General features: G+C 36.8%; 1 protein-coding gene across 1 annotated transcript in view; it reads right to left on the bottom strand.

Annotated features, from left to right (window-relative positions):
- Kcnh8 (potassium voltage-gated channel subfamily H member 8) overlaps positions 1–26,182 on the bottom strand; it is a 334,315-nt gene that overhangs the window by 222,852 nt on the left and 85,281 nt on the right. Inside the window, exon 2 of the mRNA XM_026395926.2 lies at positions 1,235–1,468. Coding sequence (XP_026251711.1) covers positions 1,235–1,468 — 234 coding nt within the window. The remainder of the gene's footprint in view (positions 1–1,234; positions 1,469–26,182) is intronic.

Here is a 26,182-nt window from a genome sequence, read left to right as displayed (position 1 = left end):
GGTTATGGATGTGAGGTGTCCCCCAAAAGCTTATGTGTAAGACAATGCAAGAATGTTCAGAGGCAAAGTGATGAGATTATGAGACATACTCCAATCTGTAGATTAACCCACTTGAATGGATTGGGGTGGAAACTATAAGCAGGTAGGTTTTGGGTGAAGGAAGTAGGTCACTGGGGGCATGCATTTGGGGGTATATTTTGTCCTTGGTAAGTGGAGCTCTCTCTCTGTTTCCTTGCTGCCATGTTCTGAGCTGTTTTTCTCTGTCATGTTCTTCTGCCGTGATATTCTGCTTCCTCTCAGGATCAGAGCTATGAAGTCGGCTGACCATGGACTGTACCCCTGAAATTATGAGCCAAAAAAAAATTCTCTTCCTCTAAATTGTTCTTGTCAGGGATTCAGGTCCCAGCCATACAAAGCAGACTAAAACAGAAAGCTTTTAAAGGAAGAGGGGTAATTATGGACTCTCGGAAATGATAGCTTGGTCTAAATTTTTTTATTTAGCATTTTCCCCATACATTGCCTCTTGGATTCCCTTCAACTCTCCAGGCCCACGTGATAGGGCTACTTGTTATTGCACGGGACCTAAGTACTACAGGCACCATACCCATCTCTAGGTCTTTCATTACAGAAGAATCATAAAACTTCAGCCATAAGAAAATACTTGGTATTTTTGAGAACTGTTGTTTTGAGTCCAGGCAAACTTATTCCAACCTGAAATACCAAGTGTCTCTTGTTTTGTCCTTCAAATTTCAGAGAACAGTGAGAAAAGCTCTATACCAGAGAAGAGAAACTGCATATGCTGATATCCTTTAAATTAACTTCCTTTTCTGCCAGTGAACCCTTGGAACTCTATCTTTTATGACTGGGATCGAGATGTGGTCCCTAAAAGCATAAACCTTGAAAAACCATCCCTGAATAAAAGATCACCTGTTAAGTATATTAATAACTGCTACATATAATATATATTTTTTAAATGACTATAATAGCAATACACTTTGTTTCAACATATATTAACTCAGTTCATATATTGACATTGAACAGTTAAAATTTCCTGTCAGTTTATGCTGTTAATAGCTAAAACAAGGCCATCATCCAAGTCATTTGTGGAACTTCTCTAGCAGACCATATTTATGTGAAATATCATTAAGCCTTAATGGGATTTATGGAACAATCACTGAGTTGGAAAAGGGCGACCTCTAACACTCTTCCTGAGCACGAAAGAAAGCCAGCTCACCGTTCTTCTTGTAGAACATAATTTCTCCTTTGAATTCTGTTTTTTCCTCCAGTGATTTTTCTATTTGAAGCATCAGCTGCTCATTGGTTTCAGCACCAAATAAGAACTTGCAGCTACAACTCTTCTGCATGACTTCAGTTCGGGCAAATCCAGCAAGCTCACAGAAGCCATCGGAACAGTAGACTATGGGGAAACCTTTAGCCACCTGGGCGTTGGCGAGGATAAAGTTGCTATCTGCAGAAAAGTAAGGAGAAGATATTCAGCAACTTAAGAGTCTTCTTTAAATGACAATTTCAGCAACAAATTCCAAGCGCATGTGTTTAACTAATGGTGCATAAAATGCAGTCCTAACCTGCTGTGGTGATAAAGAGACACTCCAGAACAGAGAATGGCACCCAGCAGCAGACAGGAGGACTAAACTCTGACTTTGGCTTGCAGTTCACAGGCCTGTATGAGGTGCTTACCATCTAGCTGGCAATAAGGGATGGTGCTTTTGAGGATGGCTTCTGGTTCGTATCCTAACTGACATGTGATGTACAGGTGAACTTGAGCCAGATACTCCAAACACTCTAAACCTGCTTCCTGATATCTTATTTTCCCAAAAGCAGATCCCAAAACTAGGATTTAAGTACAAGTAGTTTATTTAGGAGGCGATCAAGGAAGGAGTCCAGGAGGGAAATGAGATAGGGAAGGAAGGAAAGGTAATAGAGGATGAGTTGAAAGGGGGCTTAGTGACATGGGTAACTGTGGCTCGACCATTCAGGATCCTAGAAGTGATGTGAAAATACAGAACTCAAGATTTTCCCAGAGAGTAGAATATTGATACACCAACATTCACTCCTCATTGGTTAAAGATCACTCCTGGGAGATGGTCATTGTGTTGGTAATTCATAATTCTGACCCACTCATACTCTAGAGATATCTTGAGTAGCCAGAGGCCAAAAGCCATTGATATTTAAGGAAATAATCTACACATGACCCCAAGATAAGTCAAGATGATTCTTGCAGGGCACTGATAGGTATATTATAGGGATTATGAAGTTACTTTATGTATGTGTTATAGGGATTGTGTGGAGGGGAGGGCGGAGGGGGGTTGCAGGGGAGCAAACCCAGGGCCTTGCACATGCTAAGCATGTGGTCTACCACTGAGGTACATCCTCAGATCTACTGTAGGGATGAATGAGATTACTCAAAGTATCGGACACAAAGACACAATAAAGATTATTGTTGTTTTTTTTTTTTTTTTTTAGAGAGAGAGTGAGAGAGGAGAGAGAGAGAGAGAATGAGAGAGAGAGAGAATTTTTTAAGTTCTCGGCGGACACAACATCTTTGTTGGTATGTGGTGCTGAGGATCGAACCCGGGCCGCACGCATGCCAGGCGAGCGCGCTACCGCTGAGCCACATCTCCAGCCCCTAAAGATTATTGTTAAGAGTACTATTCACATTTATTATTATTATATTAACGAATAAGAATTTAGGGGTCAATCAAAACTAGTAGACTATTATTAAGTGTTTAAAGACAACCCCTAAAGAAGAAACTTAAAGTCAATATTAAAAGAAAGGTTCTTGCAGGATGAATTTTGGATGATTTACTTTGAAGGGTGGATATGATATTTATCCAGAAAAAGCACTGCATGTTGGAGGTGGACTTTAAAATGACTCATTTCTAAAACCTGTTAGTGGTTTTAGTTTTAGAATGAATTAGTTTTAGGGTGAATTAGATACTATTATCAAACCATTCATTCATTTTCACAAGGAACAAATGTTGAACACTGTCAATATACCAATAGTGTTACAGGCTATAATTTTATTGATAATAAAATTAAAAGTAGAAAGGACTATGGGATAAGTTGTTAAATGAAAAAAAGGTAAGATTTAATTAGTATGATATATGAACTATCTGAAAAAATACAAATACACAAATGTGTACATAAATATCAAAGGCATCTACCTGAACATGAATGTAATAACTGGTAAGTGTGGTTGTCTCTATACAATGAGCAACTATGGGAAGAGGTGGGATGACGCTACATTTTTATGACATATCCTACTGTGTACTCTTTGAATTTTATGCCAGATGTTTTATATATTGCCTATTCAAAAACTAATATGTTTCAAAGAAGTTTACAGAGCAGACAACTTTTGGCACATGCCATGAGGAAGGAGGAACTCCAGCCACTTCTGGATGGCCAGCAAGACAAGCACTGAACATCTATCCCATGGGTTTCCTCATTTCCTTTTCAACTTCTGTTGTTCATTTCCAAACACAGTCCAGTACTCAGATTTGTTCCAACCAACCCCTAACCTCAGAGTTCCATTTGTGGTGATATCACCTGTATCCCACCTTGGCCCCACTGGCTCTTCCACCATCTTAGCCACTTTCTGAAATCCAGAGCTCAAGATGCATACTTGGAAACTAAATTGTATGCTGTTTTGAAGTTATGGGAGTGAATTAAATTATCCCAGATAAATAATTCTCTCACGTTTTGCAGAATCATTTATTGACTATATATTAAATGTTGGACTTTGTCCCAGGTGTGGATGCAAAAATGTTGATATGATCCCTGACCTTAAAGGTAACAGTTATGACCCTGTGGGAATTTCCAGCTTGGTCCTGCGGGGGGCACTCTCCTACTGGGGCTGTGGTCTCAGTCTCACCAACTACAAACAGCTTCAAATCACTCTAACCATAGAGTGTGTCTCTTTTTCCTTTATTTAAAAATGTGGTGGAGAGGTTACTTAGAAAATGTAAATGCATAGCATTGTCAAAGTCCTCACACATCCTGAAGGAATTCTTAATATGCTTTCACAAGTCATTTTCAATAGATCACCAATATGTTTACTAACTTTCTATGATAATGTCAGGAGACATGGTTCTACCATATGGCAGGTCCTAGGGTGAAGGACAAGGAATGTTTAAAGAATGAAGCATGGTCTATAGCTGTAGGATACTATAATTTAATTAAAGAAATGCATGAATACAGAAAAAAAACAATAAAACACACACCATCTAAGTACCAAATCAGTGGTACAGAGATAATAATTACTATAAGAATTTAGAGATTAAACATCTCACAGACATTGACAATGGTTAGCTTGAAATAAGACAAAATAGGTGGAGATGACTTATCGAAAGTTCTGGAATGTTAGGAACAGTTGCTTGGATGTAGTAGGGTTGTTGGATGAAAAGGAAAGGAACTAGAGACAGAGAACAAAGACTGCATCTTGTCCCCAAGTCCAGTTTTCTCATCACTTATATAGCTACAATAGCTTTCTTTTGTTATTATTTGGCTGATAGATTTTTTCACATCTTTCTATTTTCAGATCTCTTAGGTACTCATATTTCAGTTGTGTCTTATGTGTGGTCTCCATTTAAATTTTCTAAGGTAAAACGTGAAAGCATATCCTTCCACCTAAGATTAATATAATTACTTTTATTATAGCACTAGTACATTGTTTTTAGTTATCTTAATTTGTTCTCTCTTTACTATGTTTTTGTTATTTTGCCTTTCCCATTTTCAAAAATTTGAGCTATATTTTTAAATGTACATTTTCAAACAATAAACACCTGTAGACCATTTATCCAGAGAAGACCTTTGAGTGTACCAGGTATACTTGTATGTCCTTTCCTCCCCAAAGAACAAACTTAAACATTTGTGATAATTACTCTAATTTACATAGACCATTTACATAGATATTTTTTACCCCTTATTTATTCTCATGCAATGTATTACCTCTTTTTCTGATATTTAAGGCATATAACCTATTATTTCTATATGTTTCTTAGTGACATGCTTTTTGAATTAATTTCCTTAGCATTTTTATAATTGTTAGCAGACATAAGAAAAAAGGACAAGTCTTTTAAAGCTATAACAAGCTTCTGGAAAAAAAAAAAAGATGCTAAAGGATTCACCAAGTTTCCTGGTCTGTGTGTTTTAATTAAGGATTATAGTGTGTGTGAGGTAGCTAATTCTTCTTGCAAACATACTACAAAAACAAAGCAATAAATAAATAAATAAATAAATAAAGGCATGCACTTTGTCTATTCTGTTTATATTTAGCATTTGTCCTCAATATGTAATTGCATTTAAATTCCAAAGAGAATTGAGTGGCAGTCTGTGCTTTATAAAGCTTAGCGTACTAGCTACATGAATGGTCCTTCTGTTTGGGAAGTGTATTCCTCTGCCCAGCTATCTACTTGGAAACATATGCTTTCCTGAATACAGCCCTGGAATTCCCAAAGAAGAAACATGACATTTACTTTAGAATTATGTAAAACAAAGCCACTGCCATAATGATTAGGCATTCATCATGGGCCTATCACTATCCATACATATGCTAAGGGTATTTAACCTTTTAAGGAATCAATTATGCATATGTGATATGCATCTAAATGCCACACAGCTTTTCTCTGCTTGTTTCTAGGTCATCCTTTTTTTGTATTTGCAGTTTGAAAGTGACAGCAAACAGTGAGATCTAAACACATTTACATATCAGGCAGTTGATTATTTCTCTAAATGCTTTCTTAGCCAAAAGCTTTCATGGATCTTCAGAGGGAATCTCTTTATGAGTAGAGACCCAGATCATTCTGTCTGACCTCCTAATCTGAAGCACCACTTTCCCATTGAGAGATGCTTTGTTGACTTTCCAAGTACAAAAGGAATGGAGAAGTATAGAAAATACCACCACCAATAATAATAATAATAATAATAATAATAATAATGGGGCTAGGCAAACACTGATCTATTAACTGTAATCTTTGTACTTGCCTCATTAAAGATGAGAACTTTAGTTTCCTATTGTAAATCCAAAATTAAGAATTTAAATACAGTCTAGATCACATACTGTTTTACTCTATCATGTATTCCTTCTTTAAAGAAGTGGCTTGCCCTCTACTACCAAGAAAAATCGGCAAGTTGCTGAAAAATAATTTATATCTTTTCTAGTCTCCAAAGTGCCCAAACTTACAGATTCTTCTTTATAGAGATCATTTATTAAGAGTTTAGTTATGGCTTCTCTTAAAGCCGTCCAGATCTCTCAACAACCTCTGTCATTTCCTCGTTTCCTCCAGAAAGTCATATTTCAAAAATCTGAAATATTTTGGTTCTGAAATATTTTTCATAGGTCCACTCCAGACTCTCACAAGAGGCATAGAAATGTAGTTGCTATTCAAATGAACTGGTCTCCAATCTCCTCAGAGAGTGTTGGTGTGTATCATAGTGCTTCTGAAATTTTCCCATTGAAGTATTCTTCCACTGGACAAGGCCAGTTAGTACATATTCCAAGGGATCTGGAGTCATCACCTTATGTCTGATTGATATTGTTTTGAAATCTCATATTTAATTTAACTATGCAACAGAATTTTGCAATCCACTCTTTAATATATTCATTCTCATTTTAGTGTGGGCTGGACAATTTTTAATTCAGGAAGATGTGTTATTTGTTTTTGTTTTTTTTTCTGTGATTATGTGCATATTGTCGGTGATACCACAATATGACCTGGGCTTGAGGGTCACAACTTTAGGTAGAACAGTCCGTGTTTAGAAGGCTAGGCAGATTCAAATCACTCTTTCAACATCAAATATTTAAAGGCAACCATCTTCAGAACCTAGTCTAATACCGCTCCAAATGGCAGACCTCAGAGCCATTCAGAGCAATGGGGTTATTGATAGAGATTGACTTCACATCAAAGAAAAACCTTTGTGCCCTTGACTCTATGCCAATCATGCAGAAATTCAGACTTTGATGATCAAATCTTTATTTCTGAAGCATGCCTTCAATATTGATTCTTTTAAAAAAGCAAACCTTGTGTTGTGTTAGCAAGTACTCATATTAAAATATATACCCTGCAGATAAGGCAAAAGGGCAACCTCAAGTCTACTAGCCCTTATTTTTCTGCAAAGAGTGAGAAACAAACATGAACATTTAACTTTGTTTATGAGTTGATCTCATGATTTAAGAATTACCTTTGCATATAGGTTCAATGAAGATAACATTTCTATCTCTTCTGATATTGAACATAGTCACCCCTGGAGACTACCTTATTCAGATAGATAGAATATTAATGCCTATGATTTTAAAATATTTAATTGATCTTTGCACTTTATATTGATTTTAGGGAGCTTAATCGTATCATTTCCAAGTATGATGGCATCTTTATTAGATTAATGATACTGGATGCAAACTAGAGATCTCAACATGTTCTCAGCCAAAATTTAGAAAGCTATTTGGATTTGAGTACTTTTGTAATCTTATTTGAAAAAAAAATTGGAAATTTTAGAGATTCTCACAGTCCTTGTGTTTTTTGTTGTTGTTGTTGTTGTTTTGTTTTTAAACGTCATTTTATTTATTTATTTATTTATTTATTTATTTATCTATCTATCTATCTATCTATCTATCTATTTATTTTGTGGTGCTGAGGATCGAACCCAGTGCCTTGCGTGTGCTAGGCAAGCACTCGTCTGCTGAGCCACAACTCCAGCCCGAGTCCTTGTGTCAAGCTTCAAATGTCACATTGCTGGCTTTTATCCTTCATTCATAGATTGATTTTTAAAATACTGTGTAAATTATCACTCCAAATAGACAGAGATTAATTTTTAACAAAGCAAAACTCAAAGCTGAAACTCTAGGGCTGAAGTAGTAAGAAAGCAGTATGTTTACATGTTTATAAGAATAACTTGCTCCCTTTAGTCCAATAAACAAATACACATACACATACACACCATGAACAAGCGTCCTTCACAACCTGATCATTGAGCATAATCCTGAGTCAGCAACATCAGTTTTAGCTGAAACTTCTTGGGAACTCAAAATTTAAGCCTCACCCCAGATCAACCGAATTAGAATTTAACATTAGAAAAACCTCTAAGAACTTACTGACAATAAATCAATAAAGGAGGAGAACTAAGGATAACAAAAGGAAACTTAAGTTTGCCAGTGGGGTGACACAGGTCTGTAATCCCAGTGACTTGGCAGGTTATGGCAAGAGGATCACAAGTTCACGGCCAGTCTCAGCCATTTAGAAAGACCCTGTCTCAAAATAACAAATAAAAAGGACTTGGGACATAGCTCAGTGGTAGAGCACCCCTAGGTCCAATCTTGTGTGTGTGTGTGTGTGTGTGTGTGTGTGTGTGTGTCTTTCTCTCTCTCTCTCTCTCACACACACACAGAGACTTGTCTATTTTCATTGTACACCCTTTTTTTATACCATATGCATGCAATACCTATACAAAAAATATCTTCTTAAAGTATACATTCATTTGAATAGCTAAGAAAAAAATAACTTGATTAGGGCTGGGGTTGTGGCTCTGTGGTAGAGCACTTGACCGAACACTTGCCTAGCACAAGTGAGGCACTGGGTTTGATCCTCTGAACCACATTAAAAACAAAACAAAAAAACTTTTTTTGATTAAAAATAAACAGTAATCTTGATGAAGAAAAAAAGACTGCATACTGGGCATTGAAACCAGGACCTCACACAGGTTAGGCAAGTGAGCTACCACTAAGCTACATCCCTAGCCCTAAAATACTCTTTATTATAATTTAAAACTAGCAAAATCATCAGTAAGTTTTGGAAATTCCATTTTCTTCATCTGAATGTTGAGTTGTACTAATTTCTGTCAGGCTTATTGTCAGGAAATGAGCTTCAATTTGAAAAAGAATGTTTTTTTTTTTTCATGAAAACACAGTAAGATGACTCATAAAGAAAAATGAAGAAGAAAGTTCAGAAAATCTTAAAGGTGATGACAAATATATTGGTGTTTTGTCCATAATTGATTTACATACACACATACACATGGATAATGATAATAAAGTGTTTTCAACTTTTCTCTGGTTCCAAGCACAATAACATTGCCTGGCATACAGGAGCTGTTCCACAAATATTTGTGAAACAAACAAATATGTGAAATAAATGTATAGCCTATTACTTTCTTCAAAGCACCCAAAACCAGAACCATCCTATGCAGTTGATCTCAAGTCCTTAGTCTTCAGGCTGATGTGCTACGTTCAGGAAAATCTTTGTAAGCAGAAATAAAAAGTTTTATTTTCTATTCCAAAACAGATCCAACATAATCAGTAAGCTAACTAATGCTAAACAAAGACCATTCTCCAGTATACAGCAGGAAGAAATGATAAGGCTTGTCTCCTTGGTCCAGAAAACAGTGTGGGTATGAATCAAGTATTTGGGATCATTATGGATTCTTCTGGGTCATTAACGGGCGACTGTGGAATTTTCTAATCCAAGATCTTCATCTTGGCCACTTTCCTAGTGAGGGGAGGCTAACCTGTTCCAAATATTTTATAGAAAGAACTAGGTCTGGTGTAAATACCCCTGAATTTCTATGATTCATACATTTTTATATTTGTAATTCCTAGCCTTCCCTACCCCACCTCCAAATCAAATAGGTATCATAGGTGCGTTTCCTGAGAAGGTCCCGCTCATCTCCTGCTTTTGCAAAGAGCAGAGGAAGACAAAGCTTCAGCTTGGTCATAGTTGCCCCCTTCTCAACTCAAACAACAAACTGGATGATATAAAACGCCAACTCCCTCAACCCAGAAGGAAGGGAAGGTAGAGAATTAGGAGGCAAGGGCATGGATTTTCTGGGACAGTAGTTATTTAATGTAATTTTATTCTCTCACATAAAGTATAAATGACCAACCATGTAGCTAATTGTGATGAAAATCTTATACCTTCATAAAACTTTTCTGAAGAATTGCTCTAAAAACCAGTACTAACTTTGGCATCCTGTTTGGCCTATTGAAAGACAAACTAAATGGAATATAGCAAATGAAAACAGCCATATACTCTGAATACACAATTTCCCCAAATATCTAATTTAACCTGTTCCTCCTATAGCCCAATTTAGACGTTGCTTACAATTAGGTTTAATCCAGTGAGTATTTCCTTTTGATTTTAAATAGGCTGGAATGGGTTTCTTCTTTAAACACAGGAAGACTTACAGCAGAAAAAGGGATTAATTCAGCCATGTTTTAGGGTTCACTTCAAGGCCTGTTAAGTTTAAAATCTGAAAGACGACATATATGAATTAGTAAATTCAACACACCAAAGTGGACTGAGCTTTCTTGCTCCGTTGAAGCTTTGTTTATGGACTGCAGAAGCTAATGAGATTCAAATGTTCTTCATAATTTGGTAGCATTTTCCAGAACCTCATCTGCCCACTGTGAGGTCTTCTCTGCTTCACAGTACTTATGTTAGATTAGACAGGAAAGATAAGCAGCTTTACAAGAGATCATTGTAAGTTAATTGTAGCAGGAGACATAAGTCTAAACTAATTTGATAGTTACAGATATTCCATGCTGTAATATCAATATTTTTATTCTACTGTCTTTAGAATAATGCAGGGCTTAGGGGCAAAAACTTTTAATAAAGGTGACAACCGCTAAGGGCAGAGGGTCTGGGAATTTGTAAAAGGTGGAGGGAAGAAGACAATCATTAAGAAACAAACCAAGAAAGGTGAGTGCTGGCTGTGCGTTACGAAATGGAGAGCAGCAGGAAGGAGGCAGCCAAACAAATGAGACAGACTGAGAAACAGCAGATCATAGATGCTGGTTGTTAAATGATATGCCAGGCTCTCAGGCCTGCATTTTGTATTTTGAATTTCTGGGCCTCATACCAACATCTTAAGGTCAGCATCACTATCGATGAAGGCTCAGAAAGGTTGAGCAGCCTAACGATGCTGAACATCAAGTGTATCTCTCTCTTTTTAAAAATATTTTTTTTTTAGTTATTTCAAATTGAAATTGAGAATTGAACCCAGGGCCTCACACATGCCAGGCAAGAGCTCTGCCACTGAGCCACAACCCCAGCCCACACTGAGTGTATCTTTAGAGCTACAATATCCCCAGGTGAAGCAAATGACAGCTGGATATGAATTACAGCTGATCCGAGTAGGAGCTCCTTGCACCAAGCCCACTGTTTCTCCAAGTATGGCCTTCGTCCTCCTGGTCCACCTCGTCCAAAGGAACCTCCTGGGTTGCTTATCCCATTCGCAGCTTCCCAGACCTAATCTTACGTCTACTAAATTAGAACCTCCAAGACATACGTCCTGGAGACCTTCATTTTAAGCAAGAGAATTTAGGTGATCCATATCACACACAAAAATTCAGACGTTCCATTGATTGACATATTGCCTTGTATACGGGGTAAAAGCGGGAGTTCATAATCCACTTGAATCAAACCGTGTAATATGATGTATTAAGAACTATGTAATGTTATGAACGACCAATAAAAAAAAAAAATTCAGACGTTCTGCCCCAGTGGAAGGAGTCTCAGATGGTATTCATATTCCTCAGCCCCAACTGGAGAGGTGATACCACCCCTGTAGATAAGTACGTGTGAGGTTTCTAAACTTTGGTCCAATTTCTTTCTGCATAATAAAACCTTTGATTTTACGGTTTCCTTTCATTCTTAGAGACTCTCAAAAATTAGCTCAGTTCATAGAACTAAAGAAGCTCAGTGTTCATGAGGATCATAAAGGCTGGTATGTAATCTCACACCCAATCTATAATCCTTGAATCCCTCTCTACAGTATTATCTTTGTGTGATTGTCCCGTCTCTGCACAGACCCTCGTGCTGGGAACTTTGCTCTTTCGTGAGTCAGTAAATGCCAACGCTGTGACTGTGAAGGGTGCTTACCTAACCCACATGTGGATTTAGTACCTGCTCTTGGTCTTATTACCTAGAATAATCTCTATAAAGAAAACTATGTCTACCACTTTCCTGTTTAGATTCTTTAAAGGTTTTCCATTGCATTTAGAATGAGATCCAAACTCCCTCCATCATGCTCTGTAATATCCTAAAATTTTTTCTTACTCCTCACCTGGTATCTTAACCTGAGAATGTTCTTCCCAGACTGGATGGCCAGTCTCCAGACTTGTGCCCAGCCCACATAGTTCTTTTTCTCTGATTTTCATACTTCAGGCCTCAAATTAAATGTCCACTGCTTAGATAGTCCTTTCCTAATTATCTCATCAAAGTGGTGTCTCCTCCCATTATTCTCTAACATTATAGCCTGTTTTTATATACCTTGAATATTAAAATTCTTAATGATATTTCAATATTTTAGTTATATATGATTTTTTAGCCTTTCATACCTAAGCCCACATAACATGAACATATAAATACATAATTGGGGAATCTATGTGGAAAGGATCCCCCTTGTTGTATATCTTATCATCAAACACATTATGTGTGTACAGATACATCTTTTTCCTAAATGCACATTATCTGAGGCACACATGTTTTTCCTAAAGGAGTGTATCTGTGCACCTGAGTGATGTTGGTGTCGTGGAAGCAATCTCACTTGCAACATGGAAGACTATCTTCTCATGAGAAAGTTCATTTCTGTTGATGATGCGATTTTATGTTGAGTACCTTTTAGACCAAAGTAATGAGGAGCCTTAAATATGAAACATAGTCCATCTGGTGGATATTTTCTGTTTTGGAAAAATGGTGATCCACATTAGAAATTCTTAGAATAGGATTCCAGTTCAACAAATAATGAGCTGTGCAATCAGGCTCAAGTCACCTTCTCTCTCTGGGTCTTACTTATCTTATGTCTAAAGAGAGGGAGTTGAATCACATGATTTCCAACATCTTTTCCATCTCAGACCTGCTGGGACTCAATAAATTATGGACACCGAGGTATGTGTCAACAGTGACTATCATCTGACAACTGTAATCAATGATATAAAAATATTGCATACAGTTTTAATCTTATGAATAAAAGAAAAGGAAGGGAGCTAAGAAGGGAGAAAATAGGAAAGAAAGCAGATATGTAAAAAGGGAGGCAGGTAGGTAGGAAAGAAGGAAGGAGGGAAGGAGTAGAGAAAGGTAAATTACAGACCGACAAAAACAAACAAACAGCAGCTTGAATATTAGAATCCAGCAGAAGAAATATCTTAAAACAGCATGGAATGTGTCAAATTTCTTTCACTGTGTGAGTAAAGGGTTTGTATGACATCCTCTAGTATGTAGTTTGGGCCACAGGCAGATGTTGACCCTTTTTTTTTTTTTATTGTTGGTCGTTCAAAACATTACATAGTTCTTAATACATCATATTTCACAGTTTGATTCAAGTGGGTTATGAACTTGACCCTTTTAAGCTATGAGATGTTGGCAAACTATGTACCTTTTCTGAACTTTAGTATCCTCATCCTATAAAATAGGGGGTGGTTATTCTTGCACATAAAATAATCTAAAGGCAATGCTCAATAAATCGTAACTTTATTTTTTTTTCCAAATTGTTGTTTCAGTAATTTTCTCTCCGGGAGTAGACATTCAGATCAGTCAAAAAGTACACAAAGGTTTTTGAATTAGGAACCATTTGCACTGTAATCTAAATCTACAGACGTATTTATTATTCACTCAGTAAATATTTATCAAACATGTATGTGCCAGGCATTGTGTCAAGTGCTATGAAAGTGAAGAAAGAAAAATCATATGGTGACATGCTATGAAAGCAATGTAGAGCAAGAAGAATTAGGAATGATTCCTGGAGATTTCTAAATTACTATCACAAAAGAGTGTAATCGGGAAAATCTTTTCTGATAAACTAACACGTGAGGGGAGAGCCCAGGGAAGTGATGGGGTGACCCCTATAGACAGAAAGGAAGGATTCTCAAGCAGAGAGGAGATCAAGTACAACAGCACTGAAGTGAAATCATATGTGACATGTTTGTGGAATAGCCAGGAAAGGAGTGTGACTGGAACCCAGTGGTCAAAAGGAACTCCAGTGGAGGTGAGGTCACAGAGTTCATGTGGGAGGCACCTCTAGATCATTCAAACATAGGAAGTCTTGAAAAGGTCTCTGAGTGTTCTGAGTCAAGGAGAAAGCTCTGCTTCTAGCATGAAAGGGCCACTCCAGCTGTTATGTTGAGAACGAACTCCAGAAGAGCAAGGGCTGGCCTGGGATGCTCAGTTAGAAGTTATCATAATAGTTCATTATTAAAAATGTGATGATGTTGGACTAGGGTGGTAGCAGTGAATGTGGTGAAAAGTGGTAAATATGAGATATTTTAGGGAAAAATGTGGAAGAGATTTGAGTATGGCTTTGACCGCAGTGGGAGAGATTTAAAAAAATGTAAGGATGATGTCTGTTTTTTACCTTAAATGCTAGAGGGGTAGAGGTACATTTATGAAATTTTTAAAAATAAGCCTTCAAGTTTGGGAGATTTCAAGAGTTTGGTCTTGGATATGTTGTTAAAGAAACTTGCTAAGTATCCAAGAGGAGAGATAAAGTAGGCAGATGAATAAGTGAGTCTGAGTTTAATGGTGAGAGTTAAGCCCACAAGATAGATTTAGAGTTAGCAGGAGTTAAATAATATATGGAATGAGTACAAACAGAACAAAGATGAAGTCGGAATACTGACTCCAAGGGACTCCAGTGGTTATAGGTTGGAAAACTCAGGAGAAGCCATCAAATGAGACTGAGAAAGACTGGCAGAGGAAGTAGAAGAGAATCAAGAAGGAGATTATGAAACCAATTTTTACAGGTCAATACTAAGTGTATTTCATGCTTAAATATGGTTTGCCTTATAGATTTTGAATAAATCAATAGAATCTTGATTTGAGTCCACAGACTGGAGAAGGCTTTCCTGAAGACAGTGTGCATGATCTAGTTGAAAGAATGACCCTATAGGTACCGGCTCAGCTGCAGTCCTTTACTCAAGTATGCATGCGCATGGGAGATGAGAAATCAGATGAGTTACTACACAAATCAATGAGTCTTCCCAACAAAAAGTTTAGTTACTTGGAGTTCATATGAACTTATTTTTATTATAAATTCACACTTTAATTTCCAACCAATATAAAGAATTAGGAAAGCAGATAGATAGATAGATAGATAGATAGATAGATAGATAGATAGATAGATCTCTCACTCCCACCATTTTTACTTTCCTCTGCTAATAATAATAATAATATGTCTTTTAAACACTTTCCAACCTATATTTTATATCATTGTAATCATAAAGTAGCTACAGTTGTGAAAACTAACTTTCTTTTTGCTATTATGTGACCAGGTTCTATCCAGGGAGCCATGGGGTAAGTCAGTTTGCATATATCTAGTGAGGTCTTTTCATTTCTACTAAGAGGTATGAGAAGATAAATGCTCTTACTATCCAGGACACAGTGCCCTTCTACCTTTTCTGACCACTCATCACTGCCTTGGAGTATTGTGGTATCCAGGTCTGTGGCTATCATCTTGTGACCTTGAGGGGACATGCCTGGATGTGGCAGATCTAACGGATGGGAAAATGCCTGGATTTTTTATTACACAGAATAGCAAAGCAAACCAAAAAGAGAAGGGATGTTAAGATATATGATGTTAAGATTATTATCACTGAACTTCATCATTGGATCCCCTATGTAATTTACCATATATTCTATAATTTTATAATGAGAAATTTAGCAATTAGGCTTGTAGTACATTAAGAAATAAAAATCTCCAGAATTTAGGGCTCGTTTGGAGGAGTCCATTTAAAAAGCATGGAGATATTATTTCTTAGATTTTTCAAGAGATCTTAGAAGTCTCCTGTTTCTGCCCCTCGGGGTCACCCCCTTTCTACTTAATTATGCCTATCTGCCATCTTACTGTAAATTCTCTTAGTAACAAGAAGCTCACTGAGTTTTGAGCATCTTTCACCACTAGACAGAATTATTTTTATGGTTTAGAGTTTAGACATGAGGTATTCCCCTAAAGTTCATGTGTTAAACAATGAAAAAAAATTCTTATTTGAAATGATTGGGTTATGAGAGTCTTAATGTAATCAGTGGATTAATCCACCAATCTGGATTACCTGGGTGGGAACTGTAGGCAGGTAGGGTGTGGCTAGAGGACGTATGTCACTGGGGACATGACTAAGGGGTACATTTTTATCCCTGATGAGCAGAGCTCTCTGTTTCCTGTTTGTCATGTTCTGAGCTGTTTTTCTCTACCATGCCCTTCTGCTTTGATATTCTGCCTCATCTTGGGCCCAGAGCAATGGAGTTGATTGACCATGGACTGAGACCTCTGAAACCATAAGACAAAGTAAACTCCACCTCTGCATTGTTCTTGTCAGTTCTTTTGGTCACAAAGGAAAAAAAAAACTGACTAAAACAATTAAGCTCACGTAGAAACTAAATGTTTTCCATCGTAATGTTCATCCACGGGCCATGCTTCTGCTTTCTGAACAGACCTAGAACATGACAGCTCTCTCCTCTATGTGCCAATGCTGCACATATATTAAATGGTGCAATTTCCCCCTCTCTCTAGGCTGAGAAAATAGCAGACTACACAATGACAACACAAACTGAAAAGAAAGGGATCAAACATGAAGTAGAGATCATGACAAGTCTTTGTTTTGGCAGATACTTGTACCCCTTTCGGAAAATTTCTTATTTGTATAGAATAATAACTCTCTTTTGTGATTTAATAACCATGTGCTGAACACATACATCTTGCTTTCCAATTGTAGACAAATAACAATGCCAGGAGAGACTTAACAAGGGCAAGGGAACCAATTACCTAACTTCCCTGTCTCTAATATTGTAGTCCAGTGTAAAACAGGGGAAAAAAAAACAGAGTGTGGGATGATGCTGTTTCTTAACATGTTTACATCATAAAGTACATTTCTGGGGTTTTTCTCTTGATGAACTTTGGCTGGAAATTATATAACTTGATTAAGTTGTTAAGGTCATTTGATATCAGCAGATCTAGCAGTAGTGGGAGGACAATATCTTAAGTCTTTTTATTTTTTTTTTCCTCTGGTTCTGGGGGTTGGAGTTCATATATGTAATCAGTGCAGTAAATTGATAGAAGTAAAAATATGTGGAGCCATTTATGAACTATTTAAAAATCCACATATTGTCAGGAGGTCTGGGACTATGCCATCAAGCTGTTTGCTGCCTTCCTCTACCCCAGTTCTCTGTCTGGGCACATTAAACTATCATTTATTCACTGACTTTTATTTTTTAAGTATCTCTAACTGTAAAATCCTATTGGGATGTTTTATCAAATGAATGTGCAGTATATATTTTACAAGTGAGCATAATAAAATCTGTGCCCACTCAGGTTCCTGGTTTCCATACTGACTGTTTTCCTAAAATTAATTGTTAAAAAAGTCAACTCTTTTATGGCTGGGGATATGGCTCAGTTGTAAAATACTTGCCTGGCATGTATGAAGCCCTGGGTCCCATGCCCAGCAAAAAAATAATGATGATGATGATGATGATGACGGTAATGGCAACTCATTACAACTTGCATAACTTTTGGCCAGCATGTTAGATTACCATAGCTCTGTAAATCTGAAATACTTGCGATGGTATAAGGGCATTAAAATGATTAGCATTTGATTGTGTGTTTAAAAAAAATCCATTTATTTAAGAATATTAATCTTTTCCAGGTAAAATGGGCCTTCACATATGATGGTTGCCACACTTTCATTCTCAAATAGGGTTAGGGTAATGTGAGCAACATCTAGAAATTTATCATTCAGATTTAGCAAATATTAACATGTTTTCATATTTGTTCCTAATATGATGATATTAAGATGCCATTGACATCCCTCTTCCAGTGTGGGCCTCTCTCATCTCTCCCTAGATGCATATGTGTGCTCCAGAGACATATCAAACACAGGAGTGAGGCTTCATCCCACTCATCTTTATTTTTATATTTTCATCATATTTATTGTATATATAAATGTTCTATGTGTTTGAAAATTTTCCATAAATTGTGTAATTCTTTATGCATCATTCTAATGTATGCTCCCCTCTGCCAGTAAATTTTTTTTTTTAGTTCTCATTGATAACTATATATTCACTTGTTTCATTTTAACTACTTAACTATAGATACAAAACACTTTATCCATTCTTCTATGAATGAATAGTCTTCTCCCTCACTACCTCCTTCCCTTCCTCTCTCAATGCAATAATAAACAAAGCAACAGAGCCATGAAGCTTAAAGTTCATTGTAAGCTTTATATCTATAAAAATGTATATCTTGTGAAATATTTGTCCAGTAATTGATAGTCATTTTCATTTTCCTAGGATTATTTTATGAACAATGCTGGTGATTCTTCTGCTACAAACTTTCTACTGATAAAAGATCCTTCACTGACTGCTGTGTCCTGAAATTGGCACCTATTCAGTGTGCTGACAGTAACAATAATATCAAATCAAAGCTGTTTTCAACAACATCACAAGTTAGTGTCAGAGATGGCAGCCACTTAAGATACCAGCTTGGTGTTCATAAAGGAAAGGGATATCAAGGCATGAGTTATGAGGATAAGAGATAAACAGTTTTCAAAATTAAAACATCAGAAAATTGCCAAGGCAATATTGATAGGGAAACTATGTAGGTTGGATCATAGAAAACTGTCGTTTATAGGTCAGATATCAGCAACATATCCAAATTGAATGTCATGCTTTCTGGATTTGGCATCAGACTGAATGGTTTGCTCTGCAGTAGTCAAGGACTATCTTCTGAAACACGTGTGGCCTGCCTCTCAAATGCTTCATACAATTCTCTCTCACACACACTTTATCCAGGGCTGCCATCCAGGGTTGCGGATTTGTGCATCACACAAGGGACCCCAGGCATAGGGGTGATAAGAAGCTGATGACTGACCTTATACCCTATACAAAGAGGAGTCTTTTTCTAATTGATCTGCCCAATGTATGTCCTTCTTCTAAGTTTCACAACAGCACCCTACAGGCAACTTTAGATCTTTTCTAAATTCCACAGCAACCTGGACAACTGAGACATAAGATGAATTGGATAGAGAAATTAAGGCCCAGACCTTCGTAATGCATGCAAATGGTAACTGAAACTGCTGTTACACTGGACCTTTGGTTTTTTCACAACTCAAATCTTTCTATATCAAATACCCTTTTGATGAGCCATTGACAGATTTTCAGCTACAGATTCTGAGTGAAGGATATAGTTAGGGAAATGAAACCAGGAAAAAGATTATCTTCTTGGCAACCAAATAGGGATGACATATTCAAGTTACATGAGCATTTGCAATCTATTGATTGAAGTAAATAAACCTGTAAGGTGTGTTCTGTTTGCTGATCATGCAGGTGCCTTCCATTTGACCGTGTATTTTTCTTAAAAAAAAAAAAAAAGAAAACAAAACACTATAGTCCTAATTCCTCTCTGGTATTCTCTTGCTAAAAATAAATTCCAACCCAGATACAGCAGCAATCATCTCCACTGTATAGTTCAAAGGTTCTAAAAGCAGTTCAGCATAAGCACCTCTGACTGGGGCTGCGTGTCATGTACTCTCTTTTGGTGTCATGTCTCAACTCGTTGCAATTAATTTGATGTATTGATTTAATATTTCAAGCAGAGATGTATTTACCTGCAAGGGCATTGTGGGAGATGTTTCTGGGAAAAAGAAATATTTGCAAATGAAGATGAGATCCTTTGATGAAAAGAAAACTGAAAGTGGGTAGCAATCATAGAATCAGTCCCCACACAATCATTACTTCAAGGCTCAGTGCCCCAAATCAGAGTTAATAATGAATCAGCATTGCATTGTTGAAGACTTCTATTCTGTAAAAGAACACCATGTGGTAGAAAGGAAGCCAAGCACAGATATGCTCTTGTAGGCTGGTCCATTAAGAAAGGGTTATTTAAACTAGAGCCAAATTACAAAGACCCATTTCGACACTGTACATTAAAGCTACCAGCAGCTCTGGTAAAAAGAAAAATTGCCATTTCTTTTTTATAATATGTAAATTGTAAACTTCCTTTTACTTTACAAATTATCTGCCTTGATCATACAAGTAATAAATTACTCATTGAAGAATAAAATGCAAAAAATGATAATTATATAAAGGCAACTATTTTTTTCACCTTTATTATTTATTCAAAAGAAAATTACAGATTATCTAAGGCATCATTGTTTTAGATAGTTGTGATTAAAATTTACAGGAAAAATATACATATAGTATCCTTGGTTATGTGATACCCAAACTGTGTCTTTTTTTTGCTTTAAAATTTTTTTTTAAGTTTGAAATATATTATGTATACCAGGGAGAGTACACTGGTGATTAAAACACAATTTCTGTCCCCAAATTTGTGTGGCTTAATGGGGAATATGCATAAGGAGAAAAACGTCATAAATTTTGAATTGTGTTATCATAGAGGTATATGTGAATATTTTATATTGATATTACCATATTTTAAAAAATGCATATTCTTCATTTTCAGTTAATACAAGTTTGTCCATGATCACAGGTACACACTTTTCACATATGTTACTTACAACAAAATAGTCTAAGTTTGGGCCTGGTATAGTTTGTTAACCATTTTCTTATACTTATTTGTTCAGGTTATTTTAAAAACTTTTCACATTATGCCTATTATAATGATGAACATCTTTTAAATTTGATTTATTTATTTACTTATTGGTACCAGGGTTGGAACCCAGGAGTGTATAACCACTGAGCAATATCCATAGCCCTTTTTTCTATATTTTTATTGAGAGACAGGGTCTTGCTAAGTTGCTTAGGGCCTCACTAAGTTGCTGAGGCTGGTTTTGAACTCAAGTGATGCTCTTGCCTCAGCCTCTTGAGGCTGGTATTATAGTCATGCACCACTGCACCCGGCTTTCACATTTGTTTTAAAGCAAATTCCTAGAAGATAAAAGTTTTGGTTCAGAGGGTAAGAACATTTCTAAAGCTCTGGCACATATTGCAAAATTGCTTTCTCAAGTACAAAAGCATTGTGCCAAATTACATGCCCCCTAGGAGTTGAGACTTTTGGAAGAGGTACAAATGCACATATAAATTTTCATATTGCACTTGATTTTTGCAAAGTTTGTAGTGTTCTAAGTGCAAATAATCTCTTCATTCTTGGGTAGAAGTAAATACATGTTTCCATTACATAAAGGTACAGCAATGGTTGTTGGCCTTCTCTTAATATAAAAGACAGGCATTTCAAATTAAAAAAAAATGTAAGGCAAAAGAAGGCACAGATTTTAGGTATCATGTAACCAAGGAGAGGTTATGCATATTTTCCTTTGACTTTTGTTAAAAACTGTTTAAAACTACAATGTTTCAAGACAGTACAGGAGCAAGCCTCTTTTTCCACTCTTTGAATATGGCTATTGAGCTCCCTAATTCTGAGTAACGTGAAATGATCCACTGCTTATTTAGACTTTATTAAACATCTATGTTTATGCTCAGCAACTGTGAAATTAAGATAAACACAAAGCACACATAAAAATTAGTCACATCCTTAGAAATCAAGTCATCTCTCCAACTTTTATACAAGCTGGAAATAAATTAATCAAAGCCTTCAAATGATGGAAACACATTCTTTCTGATTGACATCTCCAACAATTTTTGTAAGATATGAATCGGCGATAATATTAGTTACTTCCTCAACTACAGTCCTACTTTTAAATAACTAACAGACACAGTCAGATAATAGATGATATTGGGGAAAAGAATCCATTGTCCAACTGGATGAGGAATTCCAGGTTAGTTTACAAATTGCAATAATAAATGTCTTTTTCATTTTTTTAATATAAAAAGATCCAAGTTGGGATCAGTTCAAAGACCTTTATCATTTACTAGCTGCAAGACTTGCAGTGGTGACTCCACCTCTAAGCCCTGGTTGAGAAAATGAGTTATTGCCCATCACCATACTCGGAACACAGCAGGTGTCTTTAATGTGATTCTTTATTCACAGCTGGGCTCCTTTGGCCTCTCTCATGGGCATGACTAGCTGAACCATTAATGTCTTTATTCATAACTTTCCAGCTAATGTTCTACTTTTTATCTATTTTGGAAAATAACCTGATGAATACAAATGAACACAATTAGCTGAATATATTGGCGATGTAGCCCATAAACAACCTCCATTTTCTTGTCAATGGGGATCCTTTTTTCCAAATGAATGACAGAACTAGCAATGGTGTAAGTAAAACATTTATCTTGCTTTCCCACAATACTATGCAAGATTTATTTTATGGCTGTATTGAGCTGCTTCTGAAATTTCACATCTGTGCCACTACCATCTGAAGGCTTCCAGATGCTTGTTATTTTCATTTTAAAGCTCACACAACTAAGCTGGGAGTTCTAAGAGTACTGAATAGAAGCCTAACATGACCTTGTATGGCTAATGCATTCAGAATGTAGAATTTAGAAGAGAGGTTAGCAAATTCTTCTGTACAAGGCCAAGAGAATAAATATTTTAGGCTTTGAGGGTCTTTTGGTCTCAAATGGTCAACTCTCATTGTACCATGAAAGCAGCCACAGAAAATATGCCAAACGTATGAAAACAAATATTGCCATGTTTTCTTTCTATTCTTTTCAACCATTTATGAACTCTTCTTCTTGGCTCATTTGTTCAAAAAAATAGGTCACAAGCCAGATACTGCCCGAGGATACAAGGTACTGCTTTAGAATCATACTGTCTGGATTCAAATTTTGGCTCTCCCCTTTGTGGTTGCGTGATCTTGAACAAATGAAACTCCTCTCTCAGGTTTCTAAGAAGGAGTGACCATCTATCCCTCACTTACATGGAGGTCTATCTAACATGTGGTCTCCATGAGGAATACATGGAAGTACATGGCATTTTCCATGGTAGTTCTCTTTCTATCTGTTATGATTTAGATATGAGGTGTCCCCCAAAAAACTCACAATGCAAGAAAGTTCAGATAATATGGATTAACTGGTTCACAACTATAAATAAGTAAGATGTGGCTGAAGGAGGTAGGTCACCAGGGGCATGACTTTGAGGTAGATATTTTTTTCCCCTGATGAGTGGAACACTCTTTCTCTCTGCTTCCTCGTTGCCATGTCCTGAGCTGTTTCCTTCTGTCAAGCTCTTGTGCCATGATGTTCTGTCTCAGGCCCAAAGCTATGGAGTTAGCCATCCAGGGACTGACACCTTTGAATTCAAGAGCCAAAATAAAACTTTTCCTCCTTTAAGTTGTTTCTGTTGTGTCTTTTGGTCACAGCGACACAAAAGTTGACTAAAACATCATCTAAGCATCTTTATTTTCAGATATAGTGGAAGCACAACATTCTTGAAGCTAGACTTGCTTCTTACTTACAAGGTCACTGAGCATACAACGTTATCTGCCATTCAAGGTGGTGAAGGAAGTCTGGTATAGAGTGGATACTACCTGTTTCCCTGAATCTATGGCATAAATGAGACATTTAAAAATTTTTTTGCTTTTTGTGGTTTTATGATAATCTCTTTTCCCTAATATTTTCAGGTAGTTAATATGCCTTCTATCTTTGTACCAGTTACAACCCATGTGTGCCTCTGTGTTTCCATATTTCTTGTCAAACTCTAATTAGTAGTGCTATGGAGAATAGTAACTGCTTGAGTTGGAAAGAAATGAGTAAAATGAGACATTAAGAACAAGAGAGGCTATAGAAAAAAGCACACAGAGGGAAATGTTTTGTCTGGTCTCAAGATTAGAGAAGGACACATGCCTATAATCCCAGCAGCTCAGGAGGGTAAGACAGGAAGATGGCAAGTTCAAAGCCAGACTTAGCAAGGCCCTGAACAATTCAGTGAGACCCTGTCTCTAAATAAAATACAAAAAATGGGAGGGGATGTGGCTCAGTGGCCAAGTGCCCCTAAGTTCAGTCCCTGGTACCCCGCCCCCCCCCCCAAAAAAAAAAGATTAGAGAGAAAAGCAGACTGAGGTGCCTAAAGAATGAGTTTGGCTCTAGAATGAAACAATGATATTTTCCATATTAGACCTAACTACAAACTACAAATTCCAGGCAGTAAGTGGAAGGAGTCACTGAATCAATTCAGGCAGAAGCATTCCAATGCAGCATCCCAGTGTAGATTTGGAAACAGACCTTAAACCTTGTGGTCTAATGGAGAGGTCAGGAATGACAGACAGAAATTGTAGATCTCCAGAAGAGTACACAAACCTATAGATCCAATGTGTGCTGGTGTTGTTTTCTGTTATTGAGAATCTTGTGGAGACGATTTTAAATGAGTTCTGCTCTCGCAGAGTACTGCAGAACTCCAGGAGCCACCATTCAGATGACAGGCTGCTGGCCTCTTAGGGATGGAACCCACCTGAGCTTTGCAAAGTGCAAACTGCATGGCTTGAGCATCAGCTAGTGGACAGCTGCCTCTCTCCTGCAGGATGAATTTTGCTGTGTGTGTGTGTGGGGGGGGAAGGACAGAGATAGACAGACAGACAAAGATGGTGGGACAGGTATCTTTGTGCCAAAGGAAGCATGATGCCTCCAAACTATAACCTGGCCTCTTGATGTCAACACCACATCAAGACAAGGATTATGCCAACTACACTTTGTTTTGAAGGCTTGTTTTTCACAAAATACCAAAATATTGTCCTTGTAACATTTGAAGCAGGAAAGCCTCTTGGTGGTTGATCTACTACCTTTTTGCAGGAGGTAGAATAGAAAATTTTTTACATACACATACACACAAGTATATGTGTGGGGAGGGTAAAAGATTTTAGAAGTGGGGTTCATTATCTAAATTCATGTATTTATTTTGTATACATACACACACATGTATAAGCAAATATATGCAGACATCTTATGATAGCTAAATATAGTAGGCACTGCCTTTTCTCAAAGAAATGTTGCCAATACTGTTGGCAGTTGCAGCACTGCTCAATAAAACCCATTTCCCCAACATGAAGGCCTTAAACATTTTTCAAATTATACCATCTGAGATAAGCATTTGATATTTACATCATTGGATCATCTAAGACTAAGGGAAGCTGCATATGGTCAAGAAGAATTTCATATGAAAACTGTTATTTAAAAATGGACATCTGCTGTTCTTGACCATGTTCTTTACTCATGGTGTTACTTTTCCCAAGCCTTGAATTCATAATAAGTACTGTGGATGCACAGATAATGAGCCTCACTTCTGTAATCACTGCCATGTATGTCTAACTGACCTACTGCATCAGCCAAAATATCTTATGGGGGACAAGAGTATTCATAAATATTTTAAATGTATACACATATAATTTAGTGACAAATTTAGGTCCATATCTGTAAAACAATAGATTGAATGTTTATGGGTCCTCCCTGACTTTTAACATTCTGCGATATCTCCACAAAGTCTCTGATATCTCTACAAATTTTCCTTCATCCTAGCACTCAATGTCAGGGTCTGAAAATAATATCTAAACTCTTCAGGTGAGCATACAACCTTCTCCATATTCTGACTATGGCCTTCATCTCCATCTTTATATTGTTCTATTGCCCAAACCACACCATATCCCATTCAGATCCTTTCTTTTGTTGCTTATCATGATCACCTCTGGTTTTCTTTCCTCTTTGTCAGCTGAACTGTCTGTTATTGCACCCTAGCATTTGCTGAAACCACCCCTGTGTTAGAGTTCTGTGGGAATGTCATAAATTTGGAAGCTATAAGCTCTTACATGTCAGAGGCTAGACCTGATGCAAGGTGGCATACATTTGTATAGTACCAACCTAGCCCAAAATATATCCATGGGAATGACTGGGGTTTCCAGTCTTTGTAATGAAAAACAAAGTATCTCTTTTATTTTAATCAATGATATATTTTGTCAAAAAATCAAAACAAAGTAAGTCCTTCTTAATTCCTCTCACTCTTGTGGGAATACATGTTTTTGGAAAAGACAGTGAAATAAACGATATTTCAGATCATTTTAAATGGTCCATTTCTCTTTAAACATAGACTAGCTAGGCTTCATCATTTTCAAAGCAAGCATGGTTCAGGTAAACAAAACAACCATTACTAAATGAACTTCTCACAGGCTCCACTCAACTTTTCATAAATTATGTTGTCAAGTGTTCTAGAAATCCAATGTTGGAATAAGGTTAAATATTTTCTAAGTTGGAACATACACTATATTCACCATTGAACATGTCAGAATTCGTTTTTATTTAATGTCCAAGAAAAATTGGCCTCCTGTTTTAGTTAGGCTGTTTTA

Source organism: Urocitellus parryii, chromosome 3, assembly GCF_045843805.1.
Source record: "Urocitellus parryii isolate mUroPar1 chromosome 3, mUroPar1.hap1, whole genome shotgun sequence".
In the NCBI taxonomy this organism is placed as follows: Eukaryota; Metazoa; Chordata; class Mammalia; order Rodentia; family Sciuridae; genus Urocitellus; species Urocitellus parryii.
This window is presented reverse-complemented; position numbering and strand designations above follow the sequence as displayed.